The 21,239-nt window shown below is 36.1% G+C and overlaps 1 protein-coding gene across 6 annotated transcripts in view; it reads left to right on the top strand.

Annotated features, from left to right (window-relative positions):
• The window catches only part of LOC129740405 (protein phosphatase PP2A 55 kDa regulatory subunit), a 195,261-nt gene that overhangs the window by 157,121 nt on the left and 16,901 nt on the right, over positions 1-21,239 (top strand). For 5 of the 6 annotated variants that reach the window (XM_055732059.1, XM_055732060.1, XM_055732061.1 and 2 more), the window contains one exon: positions 9,202-9,353. In XM_055732059.1, the coding sequence (XP_055588034.1) occupies positions 9,202-9,353 (152 nt within the window). Of the gene's footprint in view, positions 1-8,893; positions 9,046-9,201; positions 9,354-21,239 lie in introns of those variants that run through there. The other variant, XM_055732063.1, reaches the window with a different exon arrangement.

Raw genomic sequence — 21,239 nt, 5'->3', positions numbered from 1 at the left:
TCGGTTAAGGTTAGGACAACTAGAACTATTTTCTTGCCTCATAACCATCACCGTATTCTGAATAACCTTAGAGTTTCAAGATTAAACTAAAAAAAAAGATTAAGTCAACCCATACTTTCACGTTACACTTGCATATTAATTTCTTCTATACTGGTCAAAAAACCTGATAAACATATGTGTATGCGCATTTTAAAACAGGGAAAACAAAAACTTTCACATATATTTCTAAGGAAAACATTTTTTCTTAAATTACACCCTACATCATATGAAAGCTTACATTTTTTACACATTAAATTGATCTATAAAAAAAAAAATGAGTAAATAAACATTTTTTTCAAAAGTCAAAAACTTTAAAGCTTAGCCAAAAAAGCCCCGCATTGCCCCATACTCTTTTCACTATCAAGATCTAGTTTAAGGTCCTTAAAATACAATTAGCTTAGCTTAGCTTAATTGACTACTCACATCCACCTTTAACCATTGAACCTGAAATGCTTTATTTAAATTTGTTAGTAATAAATTAATAATGAACAATTCCGTTCAATTTCTTCAATAGGCTTTTGAACTCTTTAGTGGTTAAATGCATTTCGAATCCCATGATCGCAGGCGTGGCTCAGTAGAACGAATTCCACATCGCCAATGGTTGCTACTCCGTAATTGACCGAGGCCACCGATTTTGTTCAAAGGTCAAATGAAAGGTGTCTAGGACTGACAGCACATTCACAATGCCCAAAACTGATGCTCTCTCTTTAATCATCAATAACGGCACCGGCCACGTCCTAGTAGTCAATAGATAGATTGGAAAAGAGAGAAAGGGATGAAAGAACAATGTCGCGCTTTAGGACCGAGGTTACCTCTGCATCCTAGCAAAAAAAAACTTGGGTTGGAGCGTTGGGTGAAAGGATATGATAAGGAGACACTTTTGACTAGTGTACCGATTTAGGTTTTCTACAATAAATTTTCTATGTTTCCTGGTAAAATTTCAAAATTTACTGTAAAATGATTATAGAGATCTTGACCCCAATATAAAATCCTCATAAATTTATCAAACAAAACTATCGATGCTTGTCTGATCAATAAAGGAAATTACTTGTATGTATTTATAAAAAGTTCTCAGTTGAACTAGGAATATTTTTTTAAATAACAAAATCAATGAATTAACATTTACTTTCTTCTTATAAAAATGTTTTTAATTCAATTGAGTATTCGACATTTAGTTTATTTGTAAGATTGTTAAGTTTTGAAAAAAACATCATTAAAAGAAATATCAAGCTAACATTCATTGGAGCCTTTTTTTATCAAGTATAAAGAAATTCTTATAAACCATTCCATGTAAACTGTAACATGAAAAGAACAATGCTTTTAATTACTACAAGCCTTTTTGTAGGACAATACAAATTTTTTATCTGGGAAAGTTATTGTTTTTCTTGAAGGTTTTGTTTCACAATTTTTAAACATGGATTTACTGATTGACTACAATTTACATTAATCTATTGAATCGAACTAAGAAATGATTTATCATTTTCTATTCTATCCTCTTTCCTTTCTTAAAATAGAAAAATTGAGTTATGTTTGCTATCTTATCACTTCGTTATTAAAAAAAACATTGATCTAGAATTTATTGATAAGCTTTTTCAAGAATTAATAAAATTTAAAATTCTTTCGTTCCACATTTGTTGACCAGTGAATTGTGTGGATGTTCCACGTTTGAAAATTATAGGATTAAAATCACATTTTACGAAATTTCACATCATATGCTAATGCTGCTAAAGCTTCATCTTAGTCTAATAATCTCTTTTTCACAGATGAACGAAATTTTCTATCTAGATTCAGAAACCGCGTACTATTTCCTCAAAAATCTTACGTTAGCTCTTCGAATTTTTCAATACTTTATTTGAGATATTTTCTACAGCAACTTTATTTTCATATTTACATATATGCAACATTATATTTTCGTAACACAATTCACCGTTTTTAAACAAGAGTGGAATTTCCTTGGATTGTGGAACTGTTTTCGAAAATTTTGTTTTTGGCAAATGCCTAAGATAAATTCCTATCATGGTTGATTAAAACGCGAGTAATTGCTTTTTAATCTTTAAATGATAATTTTATCGAAAATAAAATACGGATCAATCATCCTTTTAAAGGGCCCCTCGTTTGCTATGGGCGGTTGAATTTACGTAAATATGCAGGAATTTCTTCCTACCTAAACTACCTTTACCTTAAACACGAACTTAGTTTTTATCGTTATTTAACTTTCAAAAGTTCGAATTAAGTGCTACATACCCGGATAAACAATTCACATCAATACGCAATCTTCAAATCTTATTTGAGTAAGCAATGCTTTAGTTGCTAAATTATGATCAGAAAGACCTTAAAGGTCTTATAATTTGCTCAGATGGATTTGCTTAAAATACCACTGTTCTAAAGAACGCAGAAAAAAAACATACTTTATGAATGAATATCTGGGTGCGAAAAAGATCAAGAACCGAATTTCAATTAACTACATTTTCCCATGTTGTGAATAGGAAATTATGAGAACACTAATCAAAAGATACTTAGCTTCGGTAAGTTGTAGAATGGATCGGATTTTTAAGACGTCCGGTATCAACCCTGCTTGCAATCCATTGTCGCTTGAACTCCGTCCGTACGTCGAACAAAGTAGTGCTAATGACCGGCTGGGATTGTTTCTTGATGTAAAACATGAAGACTGGGCTCAACTAACGTAATCTGAGATAAAGACGCTTGAAATTCAATGGTAAAATCAAAACTGGAGCCATTTTCGATAAAAATCCACATTTTCACAAATCCACATTTCCACAAATCCAAATTTCGAGAAAAACTTTAAGAGCCCGATTTTTTTTCGTCCGTCCGTCCCGAAACACGCCTACTGATCATACAATTGAAGAGATTCCAGGCACTCTAAAGCATCATTTTTAAGTTATAGTCAAATAAAGCTGAAAATATCATGCAAATGGGTAATTTTTACCCATTAGTGAGTATAAATTCAACAAAGTTGATGTTGGTTTCTCGGAAAAAAAACTCCGATAATTGATCATTTCACACATTTTTCTCTTGAGTTTCATGAAATGGCTTGATGATATTTATCATTTAATGAACAATTAGTCCAAAACACGGCTTTCAAAAGAAATAATAAGTAGGGTCTAAAATAACACCATGCATCCTACTTTATAAGTTGCTTATAAAATTTTTTTTGTATGAATTCATCTTAAGTTAGTTTTAATAGTAAATTTCATACAAAATTTTCAAAAATCACAAAAGAGTCCAAAGCACCTTATCATACTTTTTGCCACCTCATTGTATGGAACTGCTCTTCCCATCTCGGTACTGGGTGTTAAATGTTAATCTTTAGTTGGTCACGTTAATTCAGTCTGTAAATCTTAAACCTAAGACGGTGTATGTTTTTTATAGAATAGTTAACAGCCTTCAAAATCTGTGCCATTCCAGTCACTCCGTCTAGTGTACCGGAGCAAGAAAAATCTCAAAATAGTATTAACTCATATCTTTCGAATCTTTCAAACCAGCCATCTCGTCTTATTCACCGGAGCTGAATCAATTTGAATTTTAGCAATAGTCTTGCAAATCTGTATGTTTTCAGCTAACGGAATATTCACCCCGGAACCAAAGCAATCTCAAAATATGCTGTAAGATTTAATCACCTTATTTTTATGGTTCAAATTTTTTATGTGACAAATGCTCGGCAGAATGAAGTACTGAAGATTTTTTTTCAATTTTTATTACATTAAATATGGAAGGAAGCTAGATAGACAGGCATTAGTTCGCCAATTGAAGAAAGCTAAGAATCAAAATAAGAATTGAAATAAAATCTCTATAGGATTCCATTCCGCCGAGCAAATTGAAACCCCTTTTTAAATCTGTGCTTTTCCAATTACTCCACCATATTTGGCCTCCAAAATTCATGTTTTACAGTCTCTCACTCCATGCCATTATTCAGAGATAAATGAGTGACACTGCTCAAAGTCTCTATATTTGAGAAAAACTAAAAAATTTACATCTTATTTGCCGGGGCCGCATTAATCTCCAAACAATCTGAGCCACTTTGGCTTATTAACTGGAGCCAAATCAACCTCAAAGCATTCTTAGCAACAGCCTGTGTTGTGCATCTGTGCTTTTCCAACGACTCCACCTTATGTACACAGAATTTTTTTTACTATTACGTGTCATTGAAAACTGCAACCTTTAAAATAAATCACCTGTAATTAATAAAACCTGTAATTTTAAATTGTTTTCCTTGAAAGTTAATGAAGATTCATTTATTATTACAGCAAATGTCCTGTAAAAAAGTTGTACACTGAACAGAGCTGGGAAAAATTGACAGAGTTAAAGATGGCTACTGTTTTTTTACAATCATCATCACTTTCCAAAACTCCAACTATGCACCGAGCCACAGTCAGTGATCATCAGCAGGCTGATAATCGGCCTTTGTTTGATTCTCAATGAAAGCTAGCATAGTAAATATTCAATATCATTGGTTTCCATTGAGATGATAGCCTGCTAAAATTTCGCTCCCATGTCGGTTGTTGATATTTAAAGGTTGTTATTTCTCATCGAACCTGGCAACAGCAAAAGTTCCATTTTGCTGTTATATAGTCGAGTTGCTAACTAGATAGTCCATAAAACGAACTGCAACATGTTTCAGAGAGCAAGGATTTTCCCGCCTTTTTGTTTCCCATTCAATTTCAACGCACAGTCACGTGTGCATGAATATAAACCCGAAATTTGCTAAATATCACAGTACCCATTTTCTGTGATATTCAAAGACCGTTAAAAGTCGATCTCAAGCTCAGTAGCACGTTGACGAACAAACGTACGCTTAATCTCAGCAACTGGCTCTGTCACTACAGTTAAGAAAGTGATTGGGTATGGGTTGAAGCTATCAACGGAAACGCTCTAGACTGATAAACCACATGTTGTGATGGCATGGTTTGGGTTCAAGAAATGATGATGATTTTGATCTAGCTGGCATTTTCGTTAAATGTCAGTCGTTAACGATCACCATTCCCAGCTCTGACACTGAAAATTAAATGTCACGTAATCATGTTTTCGACCTGTAAAATTACGGTAAATGTCCTGCTCCTTTTTGTTACAGGACATTTGCGTAATTTTACAGGAAATAATTTTTGCTGTGTAGTTGGTAAGGCAGTTTCTAATCGGGCTAAAAAAGCATCGGCGAGAAGAAGAAAAACCAAAGCAAAGTCTTTCCTGCGATCAAGTTTGAGGTTTGGAACGAGAAAAAATTACTAGGTGAACTATGTGTCGGAAAGTACTCTCAGTACATTTGTAGTATGTAGTATGAACTCGAATGTTTCTTACGTTGCTTTGTATGTTGAAACAGTATCTATGTAGAGCTGCGTAAAAATTCACACTACAAACCAACAGCAATAATAATTGTTATGTCAACGTACTCAAGTTCGATCAGCACCAACAGAAAACAAAACGCAACAGTGAAACAGCCAAGTGTAAACCTTAAACCTGGTGTTCAATTTTCTTCTTCTTATTTTGAATCGGTGCTAAGAAACCATTCGTCGAATACCCGGCAGCAGCGAAAATTTTCGATGGAGGTAAATCTTTCACCTCATCCTTTGAGTGTCAAATTTGGGGATAAGACAGAGATGCCTAAAGTTATAAATAAAACAAGTGCCCCAAGGCGACGCTACTTAGGAAAACACGATCCAGCAAAAAAGAAACCCTGAACCGATTATTATGGGCACTTTCTTCCTTCCTTCCTTCCTGTGTCCTTTTTCTGGGTTTTTTTTTTGAAGCTGTGTTTACTCCCGTCCCGTGCATCAAACCAATTTGCACGTGAATATTCTAATACCAAACCGTTTTGCGACAATGACACCCAATAGGGTTTTTCGGAAGGACACTTTGTTTTTTTTTTATCTTAACGCTAATGAAAGCTTTGGGATTTTTTTTTTAAATTTATTTTGTTTGTTCCTTCGCTTGAGAAAACCGTGGGATCATGTGATGTGGTTAGCCCTTTTGGTTAACATAATTTAATAGTCCTTTTTTTGTATACTAAATAGTGACATTTTAAACATTTACGGCCAAGAGAACCCCAAAAAAAAGTCAAAGAAGCCCTCAACTTTGAGTTTGCAGTTCAAACTCCGTTTCCAACTATAAATATGATAGACTCAACTACAAATTGATGATTGGCCTTACGCAATCAACTATGAATATAATAGAATCAATTGGACCGGTGTAATTGATACTACTGTAAATATGATAGATGCAATTACAATTGTATGATTCATTTTAGGTATTCAATTAAAAATATATTTGATTCAACAGTAATGGTATAATTGGTTCAATTGTTAATATGATAGATTGAACTACAATCGTAAGATTGATTTTATGCATTCAACTATAAATATAATAGATTCAACTATGTATTCCTGATTGACCTCTCACATTTAACTATGAATACTATAGACTCAATTGTAATGGTATAGTTGATTCAACTGTAAATATGATGAATTCAACTACAATTGTTTGATTGATTCCAGGCATTCAACTATAAATATAATAGACCCAACTATACATTTCTGGTTGACCTCTAACATTTAACCATAAATGATATATTTAACTGTAGTGGAATAATTGATTCAACTTTAAGGCTGATGTCATGCTCAGTCGACAAGCATCGCTTTGCGTTCTACGTTCCAAAACGAAAGCAATGCAACGCATTGGTATGTCATGCTGGCGCGCCATGTCGTTTTGAAATTCACTACAAATCATGACTACTTTACATCTGTTAATGGTTGGAATCTTCTCCTTTTTTTCGTGAGCCATTGAAAACTCATCAGATCATGACCCCGATTGCAAGAATGCCGAAATTTGAACCGACAAAATTCCTTGGTTTTTTTGCCGGAACTAAGAATTCATGACAATTTTCTCGCCGATTCAGATATTTTTTAGTTTATTATCACAAGTTCGGACGGATCTTCGAACTATTGTGCTTAAAACCCGGAATCACTGCTTCAAACCGAGAAAAAACCATATTCCCATTGGATTTCCTACTTGTCGCGCTTCAAAACACCCTGGCATCAGCTTTGTCGCGCTTTCCAATGCGCTCAGCTAGACAGGTCTGCGCTTTTTCCATGGAGATTAAATGAGAGCTGGTTTGTCGTGTGAACGTGTTGCGCTGCTTGTCGCCTCAGCTTGACATCAGCCTAAGTATGATAAACTCAGCTACAAATGTATGATTGATGCTGGGCATTGAACTATAAATATAATAAATTTTATTATATTTTTATGATTGATTGTGTTATACTTGAATAAATACATACACATCCGAACACTTAGTTAGTGTGCCTCCAGCAGCAGGCAGCTGGTGATTACCAATGGCAAAAACAGAATAGCATGCATTTACTTGTTTAAATAAATTTGTGACAAAATTTTTACTCCCATTTGGTCAATTCAACCCCGATGCGGCAGCAACTCAATTCCAAACGAAGGAATCGATGTCGCTAGAAGAATCATTGGACATCCCGTTTGATTGGCATCGATTGGCGTTTCATCGGAAAGCAGAAATAGCTGGACAACGCCAAAACTATTGATGTGCTGACTGCTAACAAAATTACATTATTCTTTGTTACCATAATCTTTTATGTGCTTTCAAATAATAACAAATAAACAAAATGTGTATAAAACCAAAATGAAAATAAAAATAAATGCAAGGAAAATATGAAAAAGCTGAAAATGTATAGTTGAACGCATAAAATCATTCAAAGAAGAATTGATTCAATCATATTTATAGTTAAATCAATCATAGCACTATTATTAAATCTACAATATATAGTTGAATATCCAACAATCAGTATATTATAGTTGAATTAATTATATTTATGATTGAATCAATTAAACAATTGTAGTTGAATGTATAAAACCAAACATACAAATATAGTTGAATATTGAATAAATGTAGTTGGTCCAGAATCAATCATAAATATGATTGAATATAGGCGGAATATTGTTGATGAAACTATACTTTTATCTCCGTGTAGGTCCCCGACATGAATCTATAGGAGAGTACCTAAGTCGAAATGGGTCCAGCTAAATTCGGGCGAGAAACGAAAAGATGTATGGATTATTGAACGAAGTCGGAATATTTCTTCAACTGATAATTCGATACGAATTATAAAAGGGGTTCAAGGCTTCTCTGAAGAAGAAAAAAAACACTGATGCGAGTGCCTTCAAATCAGCGCACGTTCCATATCAGGTCCAATATTGTTCTTGACCATCACACACAAACAGCAGTCGAACTAGGTTGAACAGGTTGAGAGGTAAACAACATTCACCGCTTGGGACTTCCCTAGTATTTAGTCTCCCCCAGCTGAAGTAGTTGACGGTGGTCATTTCAGCACTAAGCTTTGAATTTGTTCGGAACGAACGTTTCATCATCGTAGGGGTATTGCTTGCTATTGTATGGGTGTAAGTAATTATAACTGCCTTGATACTCTCGATATCATAATAAATCGTGTACCTCGAGGTGCGTTGCCAAGAAAACTCAAACCGAGATAACGGGGCGCGAGGCAATTGGTCCGTCCAATCTTCTTCAAGCGAACCTGTGGATGGAATTTGTTCTGAAAAAATATAATCTCTCGTATAGTGTAGGTATCTCTTGGTTTTATTTGCATTCATGATACGAGTACTGTCCACAGTTTTAGATGGTATTAGTTTAGTGATCGGACTCTGGTAGTGTACTTCATAAACAAACTAAATACAGTTGTAATTATGCGGTTTTATAACCACATGAGAGATAGTGCGTTATTCTCTGTAGGTTCTATCAGAGGCAATTTGAGGTGTTAATCATTTGTACACCCATTAGACTTCAAATGGACACGATTCGTTCCACGCCGTAATTTGACATCATAACACAACAGCCAATATTTTTCTACATATTTGCAGTAATTGATTTTCAGCGAATGCAAAACATGGAATAAGTGAAAAAGTTCACGTCACCCAAAATGTTTCCTGACGCTTCGGGGGACATCACGTTTTGTAGTGAGTTCAGACGATGCCTCAATCAAAATTTACGATTTTTGTGGTGGATGGAATAAAAAAATAAACGGGAAAAACAACGATCTCGAATCGATTGACCCTCTGGTGCTCCCGATTAAATGTCTGTTTTTTCTTCTCTGTGTCTCCCTCCTCTTTCAGGCAATGGCGATACATCCTGGTGCTTTTCACAGATAAAGGGTGCCCTGGACGACGATGTGACCGATGCGGACATCATCTCCTGTGTGGAGTTCAACCAAGATGGCGAGCTGCTGGCCACCGGCGACAAAGGCGGCCGAGTTGTCATATTTCAGGTAATACACGGTAGTCATTTATGTTCCTTTCGGTCGATTCAAGATCGAACAGAGACCGGTGTGGTTCAATCAACATTAAAAAAAAAAATCCAGAGCAACAACCTTCAAACTACAAAGTACAGCTTAAGTATCTCGAAAAACAAGACCAAAATTCAATTAAAATGTGGTCGGGTTGATTTCCAAATATTAATGAAGTTTTGTAGTCTCGTTCCGATGGAGGATGGATTTCCCATTTCATCAACGCGTTCGGTTGTTTGCTTTTTGCCGTTTTGAGGAACGATCAGTGTGTGGGTGCCAGCAGAAGTGCGGTACGATACGTGATAGTGATGATGATTGATTACTGATAGCAGCCGAGAGGCGGTTTCGTTTGTATAGACGTCGTCGTCTGATTACAGACGTTCCCGGTAATTTGGTAAGCGATTATGCCTCGAGGCCGGTACAAATCACACCGGGAAGCGATTTGCCAAATGGCGTAATATTCTTTATCTGTTGTAACACTTGGAACTATGATTGAGGGTTACTCCTTGGCCTAAATTTTGCAGCTTGCTATCCCTAATATATGTAATTTAAATACATACTGAAAAGAAAACTGTACAAAATGTCTAATTTGACAATAACATGGCGACCGTTGGAATTCTCGGAATTCCACCAATTCTGCGTTGATTGTTTCGTGCTTGGATACTATCGCCAATGCACTCTTGTCAGAAAATTACTTACTTAATTACTTAAATGCCCTGTGTCGATTCTCCGGCGCAGAGGGCCGTGGTAAAAGACCTACACTGTTGACGATCCGGAGCCAGCGTCTTCACATGGTCCCAGTCAAGATTCCCGTCGACAGTTCGTATTTCGGCGGCTAGGCTTCGCCGCCACGAATTTCTGGGTCTTCGTCTTCTTCGATGTCCTTCTGGATTCCATCCAAGTGCCTCTCTGCAAATCTTGTTCTCGTCTTTTCTCAGCGTGTGCCCAATCTATCTCCACTTACGTTCCCGAATCTCGATTTCTAGCGCCCTCTAATGACACCGGCGATGTAGTTCCTCATTTGAGATCCAGTTGCCAGGCCACCAAGCGCGGACGACACTCCGCAGGCAGCGATTCACAAATACTTGCAGTTTTCGCGTTGTCACCACATATGTGAACCAAGTTTCGCACCCGCACAGCAATACTGATTTGACGTTTGAGTTAAAGATTCTAATTTTCGTTCGTAGAGATATCTGACGTGAGCGCTAGATGTTCCGGAGACTCGCAAATGCAAATCGGACTTTTCTGATCCGGGTTTCTGTGTATTTCTTGGTACCACCATCAGGCGTATCTGGCTACCAAGATACTGATAGCATTCCACTTTCTCAACCTGTTGCCCAGTTACCATGAAACTGGAGGAATTTCCTGTGTTGATCTCCATCGACTTGGTCTTTCCGACATTGACTTTGAGTCCTGCTGCCTTGGAGCTTTCGGTGAGGTCGTCGAGTTTGCTCTGCATATCCGGTTGTGTTTGGGCGAGCAAAACAATATTGTCTGCCAGGTCAAGGTCGTTCAGCTGCTCCATTGTTGAAGGATTCCACGGCAATACTCGGTTCGGTGCACAGTCGATCGATCCAGTCAGAATCTCATCCATTACGATTAGAAAAAGTAGCGGTGATAAGATACATCCCTGTCTCACTCCAGCAGTTATCGGGATTGGTTAGGACAAGACACCGTCGTGCAAGACCTTCACGCTGGGCCATGATCAACCATTAATGCTTGAAAAATAACCATAATGGCAGTTTTGTGGATCAAGGCGTTTTATGAGTTTTCAGTGAAAACTCATAAAATGAGATTTCGTGGAGAACTCGAATTATGGTTATTCTTCAAGCATGACAAAAAAAGTAAAAATAAGCAGAAATTTAAAGTTTTTTCATTTTATTGGCATAAAATTTAATAAATTAAAAAGAAAATAATCAGGATTAATGTAAAATTATAGAATTCAATCTGTGGTCCCTTTATTAGAGCAATAATAACAGATTTTTTCATGTTGCACCTGTTCCGGTTGCTTCTACCGGTATTCCCACTGTTGGATGCTGGCAATAGAGATACACAACTATTCTACATTGGCTGAGACGAATCGCTGGAAGTCATAGGAACAGTCTCTTCGATTTCCAGTAAGCCCCCATCTTTCTGCAATAAAAAACAAAAAAAAATTGTATGGCATGTGCGATGAAGCCAAGGAAGTAAATTGAACTAAGGCAATGTAGAATTTAGCTTCCTTTTACCTTTTGGAAGATGCCAAAGCAATCCATTTTCAGCATTCTTTGCCAGTATCCGTAGAACTTCCGGTATTCGGATGAAGTGTAGCAATTTTAGGCAGTGCAATTTAGAACCAGCTTCACCATTGGATTTCGTCACATCTGCATCGCATTACCTAAACCTGCAACCTGGCAACAAAATACAACGCTCATGATTAATAACACATTTTTTTTTAACAATTTCTCTTAAATCAGATCTTTACCTCTAACTTATGTCTCAGGTATTTTCCAAATCCGTATCCTTAAGCATCTTGGAAATCTTCCTCCTCGTGAACTGAGGCCAGAATAAGTAACTTCCGGACTAGACAAACTCAGCATCTTTAGGATTGTAAATATGCGAATGATTACAGTGAACGGTATCTGACGCTTCTCACCTTATCCGTAGCGCGGAAGTTTATTGGAGCCGTAAAGTGGAACTTTTCGAGTTTCTGAAAAAATAAACAATGGCGTACGAAACATTCGTTTGTTATTGAAAATTTAACCATTATTCTGATTATCCAATATAAACTTTGAATATGGTTAAAATTTAATAATTCATTCCGGTTGAAAAATAACAATTATCGCACTTTTTGAAAGAAACCCATAAAACGGTTGAAAAACACTCGAAAATGGTTATAGGAAAATAAGCGGCACGAAAATGCCTCGTAATGTGCTTCGATGAGATGGACTAGTTTCTCTGGTACTCAAGGCCGGATTAAGGGGGGGGCAAAAGGGGCAATTGCCCCGGCCCCCCCGGCTCAGGGGGCCCCCCGAAGGAAAAAAAAAGTTTTAACATTACTTTGATCATACTTTCTACAAATCTATGAAAAGAAATCAAAACTAGAAAATCGGAATGAAAATTTGAAATAAAACATTTAAAGGGGCCCCGTGAAATAATATCTAGAATAGTTTTTCTCTTCCATAAGTTAGGGGGACCCCTAAAGTAAGCAGTGAAGAAGTTCTGGACAAAAATAATGTGAACCGAATTCGAAACAAAAATCAGGAAGAATTTGAGGCAAAACACCTCACATTTCATTTTTTTTTCTATAGAAACATGTCAGTTAGGATATTCTGTACAGAACAGGAAAAATAAAAAAATATCTCCGCATTTTCCCTACATACAAACGTCTTGTAAAATAATAAATAATGTGTATTATTACGTTAACTTTCCGAGAAATGCTTACTGCACTAAAACAGCAACTAATTTCGCCAAAACTGGCTCACACTGCTTAGAGATAACAAAGATGCTTTATGATTAACATTTCAGAATTTTACCCGGTCAGTATCCGGGTTAATACCGGAACTTTTCACTTTTCGATCATTATTTTTTAAAGTTCCGTTGGTATATAAATTCTCAAACCTTTTCGCTTCCGATCTTTGAAAATAAAATCTTTAAAAAAAAACTGTAGTTGCCTAAATTCGACCAATCGACAGTACAGAGTGGCTTTATTGTATTTCCATTCTAATTTCTGCCTTAGACTTGAAATTCGTATTGAAACATTTTCAACAGATTTAACCAACATTTTATCATCTACTTGAAGTTAATATTCTGAGGTCAGCAAATCATTTTCCAATTTTTCATTCTCAAATTATCATAAAAACGATATTACAGTTAAGTTGAAAATATCATTATCTTTTTCCAAATTCTATTTATTGAGATTTTCAAGTCATGAGTTGTTTCTTCAGTTACTGAAGTATAGTTTCATGTTTTTTTTTTTAATCTTGAGAACTCAGAATCTTTGATTTAGGTAATTCACATTTCGATTCCGTATCTCACTTTTTTCAATGATTACTTATTCTGTATTGAAACATTTTGAATTTAAACATCAGAATAGAGATTCTGTTTATTTTCTATCTATCATTTTTACACTTGTACCCTTGTGCTTTAAGGGCATCGAATAAAACTTTTGTCACATGTAAAATAACAATTTGATAACAATTATTTTATCTGATGAGAATCAAAACGTTTTTTTGTGTTTCAAAGATTGAAAATTGAATTTCACATTTGAATCTCTTTTATTTTTAAATTAAATTCATATTTTGTTTCTCAAAACTTGATTTGAAATTATGATTTAGATTTGAGACACTGAATTGTGGTTCTGAAGATAACCAGATTTTTTGTGTTGAATTCTTGGCTCTATGGAATTTGAACTTAATTATCTTGATTATTTTTTTGAATTTTGTATTCAATGTTTCAAATCTTCATATCACTTCCCAATTGCCATTAGGTAAATATTTTTCGATGAATCACAAACTAGACGATCAATGATGAAATTAAAATTATTAAACATATCTATCTGGTCATTTTTCTAAATCAGAAAATTTGAGTTGGTGATAAAGGTATTAAGAAATGAGAATTAAACTTAGCATTTTGCAGCTCAAATCAAAACTTCAATTTTTTAAAATTTCTAAACTGTTCCACAATGTTTGCACTTGATTAATTAACAATCTTCTATCTTCTACGAAGACAACATGGCTATTTGAAGACAGTAAACTGAGCTCATATTTAATTCTTTTACACGTTTAAAATATTTTGTATTTTCTGGGATAGCATTTGAAAAAAAATCGAATCTAGGGGGCCCCCCGAGAAAAATTGCCCTGGGCCCCCCGGTGGCTTAATCCGGCCCTGCTGGTACTCCTTTTCGCCTTAGGTCGAATTCACAGTGAGCGCGGTGCGAAGTGCGAAGCGAATTTCCAATTCGCGCGAAAAACCGCTTCTCATTGAAACACGTTGAAAAAAACATCGACCGGCCACAGTGCAAGCGAATTTTCGTGCGAAGACCCGGCTGGATCGCGCGAATTCATCCTGTTCATCCGGACATACACTGAAAATATTCTCTCGGATATTTTTTATCGTTAAATGATTTATCAAAAAAATCTTTTTCAAAAGTTTATTTATTTAATTATCATTGCCGTTTCTGTGTTGGTAATGAAAAATGCTCGGTTTTTAAGCGCGGCTTTTCGAAAAAAAACGCGGTTTCATTCTTTTTCAATTGAAACAAATTATAACTGGCAATAAACGACCGGTGGCATGAAAGCCCCACAATATGTGTATAGGATGAAGAGGCTGAACGGATAGAAGTTGGAATTTGTTATCCGACGCCATCTTGAAATCCAATATGGCCCCTTCCACTCAACTTTAAAATGCTGGAAGTGACTGAAAAGCACACGAAACTCCCACAATATGGGTATTGAATGAAAGTACTCAATAAGTAGAAGTCGAATTTGGCTGTCCGACGCCATTTTGAAATACAAGATGGCGGTTTCCGCTTAATTCAAAATGCAACAAATAACTGAAAATCGTAAGTTCCATCCACAATATAAGAAATGAGTAAAAGGGATAAAAAAGTAGATGAAAAATTACTGACAAAAAATTAACAAAAATTTTGAGAGAACTGCAAAAAAGCACTGAAATGAATAAACAAAAATATAACAAGTGTTATTAAACTAAAGAAATATTGACAAAAATAAAACAAAACTGTGGGAAAATATGAATAACTATTACTAAAATTTAAAAATATGACAAAAAAAAATAGTGACAAATGACAAAACTTTGAATAAAACACGCCAAATGTGGTTATAGTTAAAGCCAAAAATATGACAAATATTACAAAATAAGACAAAAATATAAGAAAAAAATCACAGAAATGGCAAAACTATGACAAATGAAAAAAAAATTTATGACAAAATTATAATCAAAATTTGACAATAAAATGACCTGACAGAACTAATATAAGGGCCAATATTTGACAATAAATTTACAAAAATGACAAAATAATAACAGCAAATTTACAATAAAATCACAAAAATAAGGCAAAATGGCTAGAATATGAAAAAGTTCTGAAAAAAATATGACAATTTGTCAAAAATAATCACAATAATCTAACAAAATTATGAAAAATGAGATAAAAATATAACAAAATACTTTCAAATATATGTAAGAAAAATGACAAAATGATGACAATTACGACATAAAATCACAAAATTTAAAAAAAAGACAAATCCGAACATATAATAATAATAATAATAGGGGAGAGTGGGGTATCGTGGGCCATGGGGAAACGTGGGCCACTTTTAATATCTCAGATGTGTGTTGAGATAAAAATCTCAAACCAACTGTCATCGTCGTCGCTTTGCGTGAGTATATATTCCTATATGTTGTTGATAGAAATACGCATAATATGCTTCTTTTATTTATCAAGCTAAAAAAAGTTAGAAAAATTTACTTACATAATTAAAAAAACACCCGCCAATTTCATCGATGGGGAACCTGAAGTGCATAACAAAAATATGCTCATACGCTTATGATCTTAGTTTTGTCATGATCTTTCACGTGGAAAAGGAATTTTTGATGAAACATCAATAAGTCACACAAACGCAACCAATTTGCAAATCATAGCTTGTGGGGAATCGTGGGCCACACATCTTGAATCACCTATATTTTTATGTTTTTATACACATTTAGAACTTAAAATACGTTTTACCTATCTGCAAAGTTTTCTTATGCCAAATGAAGAGTTATAAAAAATATTTTGTCCATCCTATATAAGCAATTTTGCCAAAACGGGTTTTGGAATCTAGCGATCATACACAGCTCTCTTTTTTATTTCACCATCTGAAATTGCTTTTAAATAACGAAATGAATTAGGAAATCACAGTTTAGGGTCAACTCATAAGCTTTGCATGTTATTTGGTCAATTTGGATTTGATGGCCCACGATTCCCCACCATTTTTCAAAATCCAAAAAATATTACTTTTTTTTAAACAGTCAGAATTTGGGGAAAATAACTTATTATAAAATTTAAAAAAATACCTTATGATACCTTGAAAATGTAGAAAACCATACCATATTTTATTTTCAATTTATCTTTTATAATAAAGAAGTTATGGAACAACGAAAAAAAGTGGCCCATGATTCCCCACTCTCCCATAATAATAATAATAATAATAATAATAATAATAATAATAATAATAATAATAATAATAATAATAATAATAATAATAATAATAATAATAATAATAATAATAATAATAATAATAATAATAATAATAATAATAATAATAATAATAATAATAATAATAATAATAATAATAATAATAATAATTTATGAATGATGAATATGTAAAAAATATATCGCAAATACGACGAAAACATGACACAATCTATACAAATCTATGGGCTTGTGATATGTGTAACTCAGTTGGCAAGTTAGTTCCCTCCTAAGCCAATGTCCGTGAGTTCAAATACAAGAGTAATCATCGAATGCAGTTGTACTGGAAAAGGCTTTCAGTATGAAGAGAAGGTGGTAAAACGAATATAATCGAACATTACATTCAAATGAACAAAAAATCTGACAGAACTATGACAAAAATATGACAAATGAAAACATGACAAAATTATGACAAAAATTAAAATAAAATGAGAAAAATCTTACAGTACTATGACAACCTTTGTCAATTGTCATAGTTTTGTTTTATCATGGTTTTGTAACATTTTTTTTCATATTTTTTGTTGCATATATTTTTATCATATTTGTAAGATTTTGGTCATAGTATTGCCAGATTTATGTTATTTTATTTCAAAATTTTGGTCATAGTATTTTTTATTTTTGATAAGTTATTATATTTGTCATATTTTTATTTCATTTTTCATATTTTCCATAATGTTGTCAAATTTTTGTCAAAGTTTTTATTTCGAGTTTTGGTATTATTATTAATTTGTTGTTATTATTTAGTCAATTTTTATTAATTTTTGTCAGATTTTTTTTTAAATTTGGTCATGACTTTGCCATTTCAATGTCAAATTTATCATAGATTTGGTATATTTTTCTCATATTATTGTAATATTTTACTCACCTTTGCCATATTTTTATTAAAGTTTTGTCAGCGTTTCGTAAAATTTGTTATTATAATATTGTTTTTTTTTCAAAATTTTGTTATATTTATGTCATAGTTTTAGTAGATTTTTTCTGCGATTTTCAATCATTAAAAATATTTTAAAGTTGAGCGGAAGCCGCCGTATTGGATTTTAAGATGGCGTTTCATAGCGTCAGACTGCAAAATTCGACTGTTACTAATTGATTGAGTTTTTCGGAATTAACGCGCTCACAGTTTTGTTAATTTGCAAAGATTTTTTCACGTGTGATTAATTTTTGCAACACCGAAGGTTTTTTTCAGTGTTGAACCGCTTCGCAATTCGCGTGCACTGAGGCCGGCCTTCAAAAACGAACTTGCGAAATTCATCCGGTGAATGAATATTTCGCTTCGCAGTTCGCTTCGCGCTCACTGTGTTCGTACCCTTAGGCTGATGTCATGCTGAAGCTACAAGCAACGCAACGCGTTCACACGACAAACCAGCTCTCATTTGATCTCCATGCATTTGTCGCGCTTTACAAAGCGCTCAGTATGACAGGTCTGCGCTTTTTCCATGGAGATCAAATGAGAGCTGGTTTGTCGTGTGAACGCGTTGCGTTGCTTGTAGCTTCAGCATGACATCAGCCTTAGGCTGATGTCAAGCTGAGACGACAAGCAACGCAACGTTCACCCGACAAACCAGCTCTCATTTGATCTCCATGGAAAAAGCGCAGACCTGTCATGCTGAGCGCATTGGAAAGCGCGACAAAGCTGATGCCAGGGTGTTTCGTAGCGCGACAAGTAAGAAATCCAATGGGAATATTGTTTTTTTCTCGTTTTAGAACAGTGATTTCGGGTTTTAACCACAATAATTCGAAGATCCGTCCGAATTTGTGATAATAAACTAAATAATATCTGAATCGACGAGAAAATTTTCAGAAATTCGTAGCGTAGCGTAGCGTAGTATGATTCGTAGCGTTGTGATGTGGTCCACACATGATCGTCCGGATCGGAATCCAGCTTGTTGCCGTCGGAGTGTAGCGTCGATTTTCTCCTGGATCCTGTGCAGGATCACTTTGCAGAGTACTTTGAGGGTTGTACAGATAAACGTTATGCCTCGCCAGTTACCGCACTCTCCCAGGTCTCCTTTCTTCAACACCTTTACGAGGATACCCAGCATCCAGTCGGCCGGGAATGTTGCAGTATCCCAAATGTTAGCGGAAAGACGGTCAACATTTGTGCTGACAAGACAGGGTCGGCTTTGAGCATCTCAGCAGGAATGCAATCGATTCCAGGTGCTTCGTTGGACTTCATGTCTTTGATTGCCGCTTCTATTTCAGCCAGCCATTTATGAGATTTCTATTGACGTCATTTATGTGACTTACTGTTGGCGCTTCGAGCTGCGGGTTCTGTTGGCCATCGCTATTCGTGACTCGGAGGAGTTGTGTGAAGTGCTCAGTCCATCGTTTGAGCTGATCTGTTCGATCGGTCAATAGCTGATCTGCTCGGTCTTCTAGCGGCATTCATAAAGTCATAAAGTAATCGGATATCTCCATTGGCGGCGACTCTTTCTACCTTTTCAGCTAGGGAGTTTGTCCAGACTCTCTTGTCTCGTCTACAAGTTCGTTTAACTGCCTTTTCCAGCTCCGCATATCGTAAGCGGGCTGCTGCTTTGGCTGACCCGATACATGCCTACTCAATTCCGACTTTCGCCTTTCTCCGATCATCGACCATCCTCCAAGTTTCATCCGACATCCATTCACTTCTTCTTCCACAAACTCTACTGAGAGTACTATGGCTCGTCTTGTTCTTGATTCCACACCACTGTTCTTCGACTGTTCCGTCATTCGGCAATTCCGAGGCTCGGAACTCTTGCTGTTCAACCTATACCCTTTTCACCTCTGGATTCAACAACCTGCGGATGTCATATTGACATCCGACTTTTCCTCTCGCCGCTGGACACGCGCAACTCTCAGTCCGTATCTCGCCAAGGACGAAGTGATGGTCTGCGCTTCGTTTGATGCGGACATCAAGAAAGCTCCTTCTCCATTTTCGACTGATTCAAATGTGGTCAATTTGATTTTCTGTTCGAACATCTCGGGATACCCAAGTGACCTTAAGTGCTGGTCGATGGGGGAAGAGCGATTCACTGATCACCATGTTGTTGTTTCCACAAAATTCTACAAACAGATCTCCGTTTTCGCTCATCTGTCCTAGGCCATGGCGCTCCATGATGCACTCAAGGTCTTCATTGTCGGAGCCAATCTTTGCGTTGAAGTCGCCCAAATGGATTTGAATGTCACCCTTCTGAATTTTCTCAACCACGCTTTGTAAAACTGCTCTTTCTCATGCAAATCGGCAACGTCAGTTGGCGCATAACACTGGTCCATTGTAAGGTTTCTAACCTGTGTGCTGAATCTGGCTACTATTATTCTTTCGTTTATCGGTTCCCATCTAAAGAGGGCTGCATGGGCCTGCGGGCTTTATAGGAAACCAACTCCTCGTTCCGAGTAGCGTGTTCTCCTCGTATGTCAGAGTAAAGCAGAACATGCCCAGAATGTGTCTTGTGTTCTCCAGTGTATGGCCAACGGACTTCGCTCAGTCCCAGAATTTTTAGCTTGAGGCGGTTAGCTTCTCTAGCAAGTTGAGCCAGCTTGCCTTGTTGGGCAAGGGTTAAAACGTTCCAAGTTCCAATTCGTGTCCGTGATTCCATGCTAAAAGTCGTCGCCAAAATTCCAAGTTGGTCATATCTTTCGGATTCCGTAACAATTTAAAAAATCTGAAGCTGTAGGTTGTTAGCCTAAGACCAAGCCCACCAATGGTCTAAGACCAAACCCAGCGCAAGTTGCTATTTCGGTCGGTATTTTAGATGTTTTGATTGGTTGCGTTTTCATCTACTTACTTATTTTCGCACCCATTGTTGCGATCCAGGTTGGTATTTGCGTTTATTTATTTTCTGATAGCGACTACCGGCTGCGTTGCTACCGGGTTGCTACATAAACGCAACCTGTAACAACCTACTGCTCGAATGCTATTTCTCGATTCAAGTTAGCAACTGTTGATGCGATGATGGGTTGATAAATATGTTGCTGAATGTACTCGATTCGAGGTTTAGCAACCATTGGTGGGCCTGGTCTAAGGTCCCTATCTCGCGATGGGGCTGCCATCTTGGACTGAGCTGGTGGGATCCGCATTTGATGAATTCAGCCGCTCGCTACGAGACAGACGCGGTTTGAGCCGCCCCTGACCTGGAGAACAGACGCGTGCGGCCACCTTCTCAGTCTGCATGCGACCAAAGCATCCAACGGGGTTGGGTACCCGATCTCCGCTTAGGTTACTCGCATCCCAGCCGGTACCACGGGGAGGTTGAGATGGGAGTTGTGAATAAGAGGTGATATGACCACTATGGGGCCTCGTGTTCCGATGGAACTTGACAAACCAGATGGCTAGCAGTATTATTGTTATGATTTACAATTAAATCGCAAGTTAAGATGAGCAGAAACTTCGGCGGTGGTATATTCTTGTGCTGGTGATTTTTTTTTTGCAAATCCAGAAAAGCTTTCTTCAGCGGGAACTCCAATAAAACTGTGTTGGAAAACTACATCGATATGATGAAGATGGGCCTAAATAAACCTGAAAAGTTAATATTGAGACTTAATTTTGTTTTAACTGCAAGATAGTGCTGCCATCTACGACTTGAACTAGAAAAAGTGTGCTTTACTGAAAAAAAAATCAAAGTTTTTTAATCAAAACCTTTTTTACCTGATTCGAAATT

The sequence above is a fragment of the Uranotaenia lowii genome, chromosome 1 (assembly GCF_029784155.1).
Source record: "Uranotaenia lowii strain MFRU-FL chromosome 1, ASM2978415v1, whole genome shotgun sequence".
Taxonomy (NCBI): domain Eukaryota; kingdom Metazoa; phylum Arthropoda; class Insecta; order Diptera; family Culicidae; genus Uranotaenia; species Uranotaenia lowii.
Note: the sequence above shows the minus strand (reverse complement) of the source record. Positions and strands in the feature narration are given on the sequence as shown.